At 37.1% G+C, this 13917-nt stretch overlaps 1 protein-coding gene across 1 annotated transcript; it reads left to right on the top strand.

The window, feature by feature from the left end:
- The first annotated feature begins 12624 nt into the window (after positions 1 to 12624).
- LOC131034706 (signal peptidase complex subunit 1) lies at positions 12625 to 13526 on the top strand. The gene is made up of 2 exons (XM_057966279.2): positions 12625 to 12783; positions 12977 to 13526. Exon 2 carries the CDS (start codon positions 12988 to 12990, stop codon positions 13288 to 13290), a length of 303 nt encoding a protein of 100 aa, XP_057822262.1. The 5' UTR covers positions 12625 to 12783; positions 12977 to 12987; the 3' UTR covers positions 13291 to 13526.
- The last annotated feature ends 391 nt before the right edge of the window (positions 13527 to 13917 follow it).

Raw genomic sequence — 13917 nt, 5'->3', positions numbered from 1 at the left:
GAGCTGAAGGTATGTTGGATGGCAAGTTCTTTCCGAGGGAAGGATTAAATTATGTGAATGTATCTTAGTAAAATAGAAGGCACAATTAGTGATAAGTAGGAAGAATTTGAAGCGATTTGCTTGACACTAATGCGAATCAGCATATAATTAAGTATTCATGAGAATGTTTATAATTCATGAAGTTATGCCTCTATTGCCTAGATTAGGCATTGATCTATGAGAATTTTGAGTGAATTTTAGATACCACTATGAATATTGTTGATCTAATTTCCTTTTTTGTTTGTAGGAGTAGGTGTGGTTTAGGATCCACTCTCAACTATGTGTGAAAATGTTAAATAAATGTGAATGGAGCCAATTTGAAGTAAAACATATGCATTTTGGCTAACATTTGCTGAGAGTGTAGCGTCGAAAAATTTTCACTGGGCCAATTTACACCTCATGTTTGTGCCCCTACTTCAACATGTCCTATCCTCATCACCTATCTAGGTTTATTTGTGCCTATTCTCTAGCTTTGAGGCCATGGACAACCTGTTTGTGGGTCCTACCATGGGATATCCACCTCATTTTACCTTTGTTTGGGCCTTGGTTGTGGAGGGACTAGGGCATGAAGTGCCCTGGTTTGGACCACGATCCCCCAAAAGGCCATGGTCCCTCTTAATTTGGCCCCAATTAAAAATGGGGCAGGGGCTTTATCTCAACAGTAAGATTTGATCTTTGAGGCTCTGATAACTCAATGATGAACGGATAGTACTAACCCGGTACTGAGAGGGCGGGGTGAATCAGTACAGACAAAAATATAGTCCTAAACCGGTTTGACAACAGACACTTCAAATGACTGGCAAACAGTGACACCGGTTTGAAACAGAGTGCAACCGGTAAAGCTAAGAATGATTGAGACAAGCATTAACCGGTTACTCACTTAGCTTTTCACTCAACTCAAGACTACACTACCATTTCACCCTTATGCATAAACTAGTAATCTATCATCAGATCATAATAACAGCTAGTTCAACATGTTTTATTAACAGGCATAAAACACAGAACCATCGTATGCTTGACGGACTATAGCAAAGCATCACAAGATAAAAGCATTACACATGACACACATATTTTTCACGTGGAAACCCAACTGGGAAAAACCACGATGGGGATGAATACCCACAAGCTGTTTTTGAACTCTTTATAAGTTCGCTTTGGTAGGAGCCTTGTCTGGTTAGAGACATTACAATAGGTTCTGCTAGGAACCGATCCTGTTAGGGATCACCCAGTTAAGGGATGGCTAGAATACCCGGTTAAGGGTTAAACCCTGTTAAAGGTTGCCTTGTTAGAGGATTTCAAGAACTCAATAGCTAAAGGATTTCGAACTCAATAGCTTTGAATTACCCTGTTAAAGGATTTACAGCAAGCCAGTTAAGGCTACCTTGTTAAGGGATTTTCCAACTGTTGAGGTGGTTAGAGATCAACAGGTATTACAATGATCTGGTAACAACACTCAATGCCAATGCAGATCCTCTCAAGTTCCTCTTCACCTTCCGCACTTACACTCTGCAGGTATCACTTCTCTCCTTTTGGTCTGGCAAGAATCACGTATCCCTTCTCTTGGATACACACACACAACTTTTACCAACAACATCAGAAAGAGACACAACATCGACCTTATAGGAAAATAGATAGGTCGGTAGCATAAACCCTAAACCCTAAACCTATTAGGTTAAAGAATTCAAACGGTTCAATCCTGACCGTTGAGCACACTGCATTAAATGCAACAATTCTTGATCCAATCTCAAGACATTCTCCATCGTCCATTTCCACTGATTTTATGGCGACTAATAACCCATCACACGTTATCACCATTTTATAGACTTCTCACATTCTCGAGGTAGATAGGAACAATCTCCTTCATGCAAGATCCTTCACGCGCACAAGGCTTACGTGGCAACACTATCTGTTCTTTGTTACCATGCTAACTCATCACACAAAGTCACCGGTTGAGCCTCACAAGCTTGAAGCACTTAAAATGGAAACCCTGAAGTTGAGACTACCAACTGGTAGTCATACAACACTTCCATGTGTTAGTTCCCATAACTATATGCTGATTCATCATGAACAAACACACCGCTTCACTTTGGCACAAATGTCGGTTCACATTGTTCTACCGGTTCTCTCATATGTCGGTTCTCACTTCTTCAGCATATTGACATCAATGACAACATACAATGTCATTATGTCCTCATACCGGTTCACATAATGCCAACAATCTCCCCCTTTGGCTTTGATGGCAATAAACAAATATATCTTCTCCGCTTCACATCTTCTCCCCGTTTTCTATAGATATCTTCTTCGCTTCACATCTTCTCCCCCTTTGACAACAATGCCAAAGTGGAGGCACAAGTTGCCCTGTTCCATTATGTTGCTCCCCCTAAGGAGTAGCATCCTTCAACACATCAATCCTGAAGAAAAATTTGACTATGCAATACCTGACTGATGTGGAGCATATATCTTTAGTTTACCTCCTGAAGGGGCAACACCCCTAATTCACCTCTTAAGTACATAAATGTAGCCTTTGGGAGAGGCTTGGTGAATATGTCTGCTAATTGCTCCTGACTGGAAACATGTTCCTGTGCAATCTCTTTGTTCTGAACCTTTTCCCTCAAGAAATGATACTTAAGCTCAAAGTGCTTGGTTATAGAATGTAAAACCGGATTCTTGGAGATATTAATTGCACTAGTATTGTCACAAAATATACTTACCGGTTCAGATACAAGAACTTTGAAGCCATTTAATACATGCTTCGTCCAAATTGTCTGAGTGCAATTCATGAAAGCTGCAACATAATCGGCTTCTGCTGTAGACTGAGAAATACAACTCTGCTTCTTACTCATCCATGAGACTAGTCTACCATCGAGAAAGAATGCACCACCAGTTGTGCTTTTCCGGTCATCTATATTGCCTACCCAATCAACATCTGTGTATACTTTCAAGTTGAAATCCTTGCTATAAGGATACCACAATCTATAGTCAACAGTTCCCTTCAGATACCTAAGAATCCGCTTGACTGCAACCAAGTGAGATTCTCTTAGGCTTTTCTAGAATCTTGCAGTAATGCCAACTGCATGTGCAATATCCAATCTGTTGTGCACTACATAATGCAACTTACCAATCATTGATCAGTATTCCTTCTCATCAACCAATTCCGAGACATCTTCTTTAGATAGTTTACAACCGGTCACCATTGGAGTACCAACTGGTTTGCTATCTTCCATGCCAAAGGTCTTCAACACCTCTTTGACATACTTGGATTGAGTGATAAAGATTCCATCCTTCATCTGTTGGATCTGCAGTCCAATGAAGAATTTAATCTCCCCTATGAGTGACATTTCAAATTCTTTCTTCATCTCATCTGCAAACTCATGACTCATCCTGTCATCTCCACCAAAGATAATGTCATCAACAAATACCTCACATATCAGGATTTGATCTCCTCCAGACTTCAAGTAGATATTACTATCTTCACTTGTTCTCTCAAATCCAATCTTCACAAGATGGGAATGCAGACATTCATACCATGCTCTAGGTGCCTGCTTTAGTCCATGTAAGGCTTTATGTAGCCTACATACCATGTCACTATCTTCAGATAGGGAAAAATCATCTAGTTGCTCAATATACACCTCCTCTTCAAGTACACCATTTGGGAATGCAGATTTTTACATCCATTTGATATACTTTGAAACCTTTAAAAGCTGCATATGCAAGAAGCATACAGACTCCTTCCAATCTGGCTACGGAAGCAAAGGTTTCTCCATAGTCTTCTCCTTCTTCTTGAGCATATCCTTTGCACACTAATATGGCTTTGTTCCTAATCACTATGCCATCCTCATTCAGCTTATTTCTGAAAAACCCATTTAGTACCAATGACATTTTTGTGCTCCGATCTGGGTACCAAAGACCATGTACCATTTTTCTCTATTTGGTCAAGTTCCTCTTCCATTGCCTTGATCCATTCTTCATCCTTATGTGCCTCTTTGAATGATTTAGGCTCAAATTCAAAGAGCATAAATGAGTTTTCTCTGACCTTTCTTCTTGTAAGGATTCCTGCATCCTTATCTCCTATGATCTGCTTAGGATCATGATTCAACTTGACATACCGAGGAATGGTCTTGATAGATTCCTCTTGCTTTTCTTCTTCATCCTCATCTCCATCAGTATCAACATTTACATTTGCCAGTGTAGGAACATTGTTATTGGTACTCGGTTGGCTATCAACCGGTTCCCGGAAGATTGCAACTAGTTCGTTTACCGCTTGCTCACTGCTGGTTTCCTCAATTTTCTCAGAGGTTTCATCAACTCTTACATTGATGCTTTCCATAATTCTCTGAGTCCTATTGTTGAAACACTTGAGAGCTTTGCTCTTGGTGGAATATCCTAGGAATATTCCCTCATCACATTTCACATCAAATTTGCTCTGGTGTTTACTCCTCTTGATGTAACATTTGCTACCAAACACTCTAAAGTAGCTAACCACAGGTGTCTTACCTATCCAGTACTCATAAGGAGTTTTATCCTTCCCTTTCTTGATGAGTACTTGGTTCATTGTGTAGACTGCAGTGCTCACCGCTTCTCTCCAAAAGGTGTGAGTTACCTTTCCTTGAATCAACATGGTTCTAACTGTTTCAACCACAGTCCGGTTATTCCTCTCTACTAGGCCATTGTGTTGTGGAGTTCGAGGGGCAGACAATTGCCTCTTGATGCCATGTTCTTCACAATACTTGTTGAATTCTCCGGAAGTGAATTCCCCTCCTTGATCAGTTCTTAGGCACTTGATCCTTTTACCACTTTCCTTCTCCACTAATGCTTTGAAAGCTTTGAACTTTACAAAGGCTTCAGACTTGTCTTTCAAGAATGTGACCCACATCATTCTTGAGTAGTCATCAGTGAGAATCATGAAGTACCTATCACCCTGTACACTTCTAGTTTTCATAGGACCACACAAATTAGTATGCACAAGATCAAGCAAGTTGTTAGCAGTGAAGGATTTACCTTTAAAGGTTGAGGAAGACATTTCCCCCAGTTGACACTCTCTGCACAAGGTATTATCCAGTTTGCTTAGCACTGACAACCCTCTGACTGCCTTGATCTTACTAGCCTTCATAATGTTATCAAAGTTTACATGGCAGAGTCTCCTATGCCATATCCAACTATCATCAAATTTAGCCATAAGACATGTACTTATATTTGTATTCAGCTGAAATAGGTTACCTTTGGTCTACATGTCGGTGGCCACCACTTCACCATTCTTTCCTTTGATTCTGCAAACTCCATTCCTGAATTCCAGAGTGAGGCCACTGTCATTCAATTGGGCAACACTCAGAAGGTTGTGTCTAAGACCATCAACCCAATACACATTGTCAACACTACTCTTTCCATTGAGAGAGATAGACCCTCTACCTTTGACCATGCATGGTGCATCATTGCCAAAGCAAACCACACCACCATCATACTCCTCCAAGGATAGAAACTTGCTCCGGTCACTAGTCATAAGGTGAGAACAACCACTATCAATGATCCACTCATTGGAATTATCAAACCGGGAGACAAGAGCCTTCTTGTCTGACACATCTTCCTTGACAACAACAAACACAATATCTTCATTTTCTTTGTCCTCTGATTCTTCATCCGTGACACCTTCATCAACTGCCACAAAACTGTTTCTCTAGTTTCCTCCTTTGAATTTCTTGAACCTTTCCGGTTTGTCCTTGTTGTCGCCATTAGGACAGTTTACAACAATATGTCCTATCCGGTTACAAGAAAAGCATTTCAAAGGTAGCTTACCTCTGTATTTGTTGGTTCCTTTAGGAAGTTTCCTGGAAAGGAGAGCTTCAAATGCCATCAGAATCTCCTCATCATCCATTTCTCTACTCTGTCTTGGTTCACCACTAGTGCTAGCTTCTTTTCCTTTTCTGGATGGTACTACAGAAGCTTTAAAAGTTGATTCAATCTTTTGAACACTACCATCGAAACTATTTAGCTCATAGGCTATCAACTTTGCAATGATGGAGTCTAGGGATACCTTGGTCTTGTCTATTGATCTTAGCTCCTGAATAGCAGCAACCCTTATTGCATAGACCGACAATAGGGATTTCAGGACTTTGCTTACCATAGTGGAATCTTCTATTTTACCACCTGCACTCTTGATATCTCCAACAACGGTTTTGATTCTTATTCCATGCTGTTGAATGGTCTCACCTTCAACCATCTGCATATCTTCAAACTTCCCTCTAAGGCTTTCTTCCTTAGCCTGTTTTACATGCTCATCACCACCATAGATATTTTCAAGAGTATCCCATACCTCTTTGGGATTTACCTTATCTTGAACATCAATAAACTCAATGTCAGATAAACTACTAATTAGGGCTTCCATGACTTGCCCATTCTCCTGCATCTCTCTCTTTTGGTCATCGGTGAGGGTACCAGTAGGAGCAACATAGGTAGTCTCAACATAGCTCCAGTGTTGAGCACCCATGCTTCTGATGTATATCTTCATTTTGTCTTTCCATATACTGAAATTTTCTCTATTAAACTTTGGACCTTCCCTCTTCATCATTAGACTGGGATCTTTACCTCAAGCGATTAAGCTTATAGCACAGAGGACCTGGAGGATGCTCTGATACCAATTGATAACTCAATGATGAACGGATAGTACTAACCTGGTACTGAGAGGGGGGGGGGTGTGAATCAGTACAGACAAAAATGCAGTCCTAAACCGGTTTGACAACAGACACTTCAAATGACTGGCAAACAGTGACACCAGTTTGAAACAGAGTGCAACCGATAAAGCTAAGAATGACTGAGACAAGCATTAACTGGTTACTCACTTAGCTTTTCACTCAACTCAAGACTACACTACCATTTCACCCTTATGCATAAACTGGTAATATATCATCAGATCATAATAACAGCTAGTTCAATATGTTTTATTGACAGGCATAAAACACAAAACCATCATATGCTTGACAGACTATAGCAAAGCATCACAAGATAAAAGCATTACACATGACACGCATATTTTTCACGTGGAAACCCAACTGGGAAAAACCACGGTGGGGATGAATACCCACAAGCTGTTTTTGAACTCTTTAGAAGTTCGCTCTGTTAGGAGCCTTGTCCGGTTAGAGACATTACAATAGGTTCTGCTAGGAACCGATCCTGTTAGGGATCACCCGGTTAAGGGATGGCTAGAATACCCGGTTAAGGGTTAAACCCTGTTAAAGGTTACCTTGTTAGAGGATTTCAAGAACTCAATAGCTAAAGGATTTCGAACTCAATAGCTTTGAATTACCCTGTTAAAGGATTTACAGCAAGCCAGTTAAGGCTACCCTATTAAGGGATTTTCCAACTGTTGAGATGGTTAGAGATCAACAGGTATTACAATGATTTGGTAACAACACTCAATGCCAATGCAGATCCTCTCAAGTTCCTCTTCACCTTCCGCACTTACACTCTGCAGGTATCACTTCTCTCCTTTTGGTCTGGCAAGAATCACGTATCCCTTCTCTTGGATACACACACACAACTTTTACCAACAACATCAGAAAGAGACACAACATCGACCTTATAGGAAAATAGATAGGTCGGTAGCATAAACCCTAAACCCTAAACCTGTTAGGTTAAAGAATTCAAACGGTTCAATCTTGACCGTTGAGCACACTGCATTAAATGCAACAGTTCTTGATCCAATCTCAAGACATTCTCCATCGTCCATTTCCACTGATTTTATGGCGACTAATAACCCATCACACGTTATCACCGTTTTATAGACTTCTCACATTCTCGAGGTAGATAGGAACAATCTCCTTCATGCAAGATCCTTCACGCGCACAAGGCTTATGTGGCAACACTATCTGTTCTTTGTTACCATGCTAACTCATCACACAAAGTCACCGGTTGAGCCTCACAAGCTTGAAGCACTTAAACCAAAAACCCTGAAGTTGAGACTACCAACCGGTAGTCATACAACACTTCCATGTGCCGGTTCCCATAACTATATGCCAGTTCATCATGAACAAACACATCCCTTCACTTTGGCACAAATGTCGGTTCACATTGTTCTACCGGTTCTCTCATATGCCGGTTCTCACTTCTTCAGCATATTGACATCAATGACAACATACAATGTCATTATGTCCTCATACCGGTTCACATAATGCCAACAGGCTCTACATGATTGTTGGAGGTCGGCCTAATAGGTAAATTACCTATAACCCCCTATATAAAGACATTTTATCAACCTAATTTCATCTAAGCAATCTAAGTCTCCATCTATAGTCGTCTTAAAGCATTCTTGCATCTATGAAGCATTAATCAAGAATTTTCAAAGACCTTCAAGGCTGCATATTCATCTTTCAGTCACTGTGAAGCAAAGTCATGTCAATTTTCATACAAGCATGTGCATGTTATTAGGGTTTTTTCATGTTCATACCATTTCATACAACATATGTGATTACATTCAAAGAGCAAAGCATCATCTTCAGCAAGTGCAAATCTGAGGTACATCTGCCTAGCATTTATTTCAATATTTGTATTATTTCATTCAAGGTTAATTACTAAACTAGGGTTTGACTTAAGCAAATCCCCATTCCCGAAATTTTTCCTCTCTTTTTGTGTGCAAGAAACAGGTACAAAGCTATGTTCGGGAGGATTGACAAGATTTGTAGAGACAAACAGGTTGACCTTTTGACAATGAGAAATTCAAAGGACCATGGCAAATTGATGAGCCCTCGTCTCGAAAAATCAAGCTGAACTTATGAGAACAAATTTGAAACATCCTCTTTTGCCTAGATCTAGGTTGGTGTATCTGTACAATGACTGTAGTTCATTGTTTATACCCAATGTCTTCAATAATCACCTATTTTACCCTAATTTCAACATTTTCACAATTCAACTTAGAAAGAGCGAATCAAACCCTAACCAAGTGAATCTAATCAGAAATCTCAACCCTTTCCCTAGTTGGATTGAGGAAAGATCGATTGGATTCACCCTTCTTTCAATATAATGGTCTCTTAAGCAAAATTAGTGGTTTTGTTACCTTAATTGGTGAAACCTTAATTTTCATCATTACACGGAATTATCCACATTTTAGCAATATTTTCTCATGTTGTTGCAAATTCATTAAATATTGCAAATAGTCACCCCCCTAGGTCTTGCAAAGCCTAAAGTGTACAAGATCTTTCAACGCTCGGTTGAAATCTCATTCGTTGGCCATTGATTCAAATTTTCATTGAGAGAAAATGACTCATTCTTAGGTGAATTTGGGCAATCAGTTGGAAACACCAACATGACACATCAATATTTACACAAGTGCACTAGTGTATGAGTCTTACTCCCTCTTTCCCTCTTAAATATTTTACAAATTCATCTTTCAAAATTATTAAATATTCTTGCAAATTCTCTCTCCCTCTCTGTATATATTCTATTGCACTATTTTCTAGTTATTCCTACATGATTGCAGTTCTTCTTGTGTGCTTGTCTTGTTAGATATTCTATTGATGCAATAGTCTTTAGGTTCCCATGTTACTATTTAGACTTGTTATAATCTTTCATTTGTATGTTTTGTTTTAGTTATATGTTTTGTTAATCATTTTTTCATATTTGTAGCTTCACCATTATTTCTCCTTCATATTTTTATGACAACATTTAGTTATTCTTTCTTTCAAGTGTTCATTTCCGCTCCTCTTTATAGCTCTTAACTTTATATCCATTTCTTGATTTATCTTTCTTATTTTTGGTGAAGTTTATTAGCAACTATTGCCTCTCATTATCCTACACACATTAGAGTGCTTATATATTTATAAACCTAATATTTAACACTTATAGGTTGGTTACTTTACTATTTTTAAGCTGTAAAAATTTGTAGAAGTTGATGATACAACCATAGAAGCCAAGAATCATCTACAAGCAAAATGCCTATCACACAAAAGAGATCAAGCAAATATTATATGCTCTATAACAACCAGAGAATTCTATATTATTGCACAAACAATATTGGAGATACAATTACAATGAATGAATGAATCCTTATAAAGGATGGATCGAACCCTAGGTGCAAAACCTAATGCTAAAATTAGGAGAACTAAAGAAATGCAAAGCAGGAGCTAAATTAAGCTCAACTTCAACTAGAAAAATAAACTCTAGCTAATAAAAAGCACCAAAGTTTAGCTTAAGTAAAAAAGTAATTAAATGACCTAATTAATAAATAATTAGATAAATTTTGTAATTACTACAATGCCCTCCCTTAAGATTAACTTAAGGATGAGATAAAGAGGTAATGATGAATGCAAAATGCATGCATTAATGAGTCCTAACGAGTAGGCCTGATTAGGTACTCATGTACAAACCAATGCAAAGTAATGAAACTCACACCAATGAGGTCTCTCTAAACAAAGAAAAGGAGAAAAACCACATGGGAGAAAACCCTCTCCAAAAGTGAGAGATGCAATGAAATGAAAAAAGCTACTACATGTGACAAAGATGAAGGACTCTAAGTGGCTCGCCAAATACTGAATCGGTCACATAAGTACAATCAAGATTCCTTGCATAGGAGAGAAAAGAAGAGACACTGTATCCACCCCACAATGAAGAAGCTCTAATACCATGTAGAAGTTGATGATACAACCACAAGAAGAATCATCTGCAAGCAAAACACTTGTCACACAAAAGAGGTCAAGCAAATATTGTATGCTCTATAGCAACCAGAGAAATCTGTATTATTGCACAAACAATATTAGAGATACAGTTACAATGAATGAATGAATGTTTATAAATGATGAATCAAACCCTTGGTGTAAAACCTAATACTAAAATTAGGAGAACTAAAACAATGCAAAGTAGGAGCTAAATTAAGCTCAATTATAGCTAGAAAAACAAATTATAGATAATATAAAAGCATCTAAGTTTAGCTTAAGTGGAAAAGTAATTAAAGAACCTAATTAATAAATAGCTAGATAAATGTCCTAATTACTCCAACGAAAAAATATAGCCTTAAAAAACACACAAAATCCTTCCTTAATTCATTGATAGTCCATGGAGGTTGAAAGACCAAGTTAGGGGTTTGACCCGCTTGGTAGGCTCCCAAGCAATCACAAACATTTTTTATATCCCAGAAATAGTTACTTGAAGAGATTTAATCACATGAAGGTTTGTTTCTCTTCTCTTTTGATCATCATTTCATTTTGTTTGTGTTACATTAGATTTGAGATTTTGTATGTTTATAGACATTTCATAGACTTTATGAGTTGTGTCTTAATTTTCTTATGTACAAACAAAGTAGTTCAATGTTAGAAACTTGGGTTTCCCATTGTTTTGAGCTTATTCATTAGTTAGTTTACCCTAGTACCTATTTACTTGAATGAATAGTTAGAAACGCTTATCGGATTGTGAGCGAGCTTAGTTTTCATAATAACTGTCAATATTTACTACTTATAGAGCTTCAAGTGGGAGGAAGCTAATAGTTGAAGTTATGGGAGAAGCATTGATGGTTAGAGTGACATTCTTGACTGTACCTACCTCCACCCTTAAGCATTTCATATTCACTAGAAGCTCTACTATCATCAATTTCTCAATCCCATATCCCTCCCAGCATGTAGTCATTATAAAAATAAACAATATCACGGGTGTGCTTTTGAACATAATTTCCCTATTATCTTATTTTTCTAAAACTCTTTTCTTTTCATTCACAATCTACTCCCAGTTATCTCAAATTTTCTATTTCCCAACTTTATATTCTTGCTTAGGTAACATAGTTTAGATAAGTGTATTTATTTTTAAGATTAATTAAATCATTATCTATGTCACATAAATTATTGTATCATTTGTTCTTAATTTTGTCTTGTAGTTGAAATCATTTGAAATATATTTGAAGAATCAACTTATTTCATTTACATTGGGTCAACTCCATTAATTAGACATCACCCTCACATGTATAAATGTAACTCTAGGTTTTTTTAATGCAAATTATACTCCCTTTTAAAGCTTCAAATTGAAGTGTTCATATGATGATTCAAACTTAATGCTCTTGAGTTTTTCATTATAATTGATATAAAAAATTGCACACTAAATGTCCTTAAATACCAGAACATAATAATAAATTGCACAAAAATAATCAAGTTAGCTCAGAATGCTTAGCGAATTTTGAGAATTTGAATTTCATAGTTAACATTAGATGAAGCAAGATTGAACTAGAAGTGTAAAATTAATTTGAAATTGGGAGGCATAAATATCAAGAAGTTGAATAAATATATAACTAAGATATAAAAGTAGATGCAATAAATTGATAATAATGACAAATGTATAGAAGTCAATATAAAGAAGAATGTGATACATGAAATATATAAAAATACATTTAAATAAGAACAAATAAAACATAAAATAAATAAATTCAACTTTACCTAAAAATATATCATTTATAAATAATCATATAAAAACATTCCATCAAAATCAACCAAAATATTATTAATTCTTAAAATTAATTTTTAGATGTATATTTTTTCTTAAATTTATTTCAGAATATTGAAATTACCATCTATCAATATTTGTGAACAGTACTCAGTTGTAAATTGTACGTTAAATAATTTTCATCTACAAATGTCAATTGACTAACTGCTCCCCACAATTACATCGCACCCACAACGGTACAAATCCACTGACCTCCATAACAATAAAACTTGCACGCAAAATTGCAGATTTGCAGCAGAGTAAAGCATTATCTGTATTATCAGTCTATTCGAACCTGTAAGTCATCCGTCACAATTGATCTGCTACATGCCATATTATTTTCCCGAAGATTTCAAAGAGAAGATTTTTCGTTTTTATTATAATTTTTTTTCCTGTAATTTTAAAGCCCTGTTTCGAATTTAGGGTGTTTTAATCTGCTTTTTCGTTGAAGAGGGTCTGATCCAAGTTTATTCTGAATCTTCTTTTTCAGTTGGCGTGGGGATGGATTGGCAAGGGCAAAAACAGTCGGAGATTCTGATGCAGATAATGCTTGTGGTATCTGCTGTGGCGGCGTTCGTCACAGGTTATGTGATGAGTTCATTTAAGAACATGCTTCTAATTTATGCTGCCGGGGTTGTTCTAACCTTGTTGACTACTGTTCCGGACTGGCCCTTGTTTAATCGTCACCCTTTGCAGTGGCTCGATCCCAAGGAAGCCGAAATACATGGCGTTAGGGTTCAGAAGCCCTCAAAATCCCAGCCTCAAATTTCAAGTAAGAAGCCCCCAAAAGCTTCCAAGAAGTAGGATTTTCCCTTGCATTTTAGAACTTGGCGGCTATATTCTCGTTTTTTCCTTTATTAATTGGTTTGAAGCACGAGTGCTTTAGCCAATTCTTTGCCGATTACGGATGTTTTTTTGCTATCAGTTTTTATACAGTGATAATAAGGGTTTTTTTTGTCACTTTGATGATCAAAGGCGTATCTTGGAAAGGTTGTTTGAATGCTCTTGATGATATTTTACATACAGTGATGAATTTGGTATTTCTTTTATTAGAAACAATAATCATTTACTATATAAAGTACATAAATGCAATTTACAGTAAAAAATCGCAGCTGGTAAGGGAGAAGGGTTTGTATTAGGACATTTTATGTAATGCCGTTCTTTGTCAGATTAACCAAATATCTTAAGTCATTTCCGAATTATAAAATATTATTGTCATTTTGGTTAGGCTGGTTGTGAATGCCCTTGCTGCTACTTTGCATAAATTGATTGATTGGGTGGTCTTTCTTTTATTTGAAAGAATAACCATTTATGACATAAAACGCAAAAATGCAATTTACAGTAAAAAACGAAGCTGGGAGGGGATCAGGGATTAATATTAGGCCATCTTTTGAAATATGTTTTTTTGTCAGATTGAGAAAAAATCTCATG

This window comes from Cryptomeria japonica, chromosome 5 (genome assembly GCF_030272615.1).
Source record: "Cryptomeria japonica chromosome 5, Sugi_1.0, whole genome shotgun sequence".
Taxonomy (NCBI): domain Eukaryota; kingdom Viridiplantae; phylum Streptophyta; class Pinopsida; order Cupressales; family Cupressaceae; genus Cryptomeria; species Cryptomeria japonica.
The sequence above is the reverse complement of the archived record's forward strand: the minus strand, read 5'-3'. Positions and strand labels throughout refer to the sequence as shown.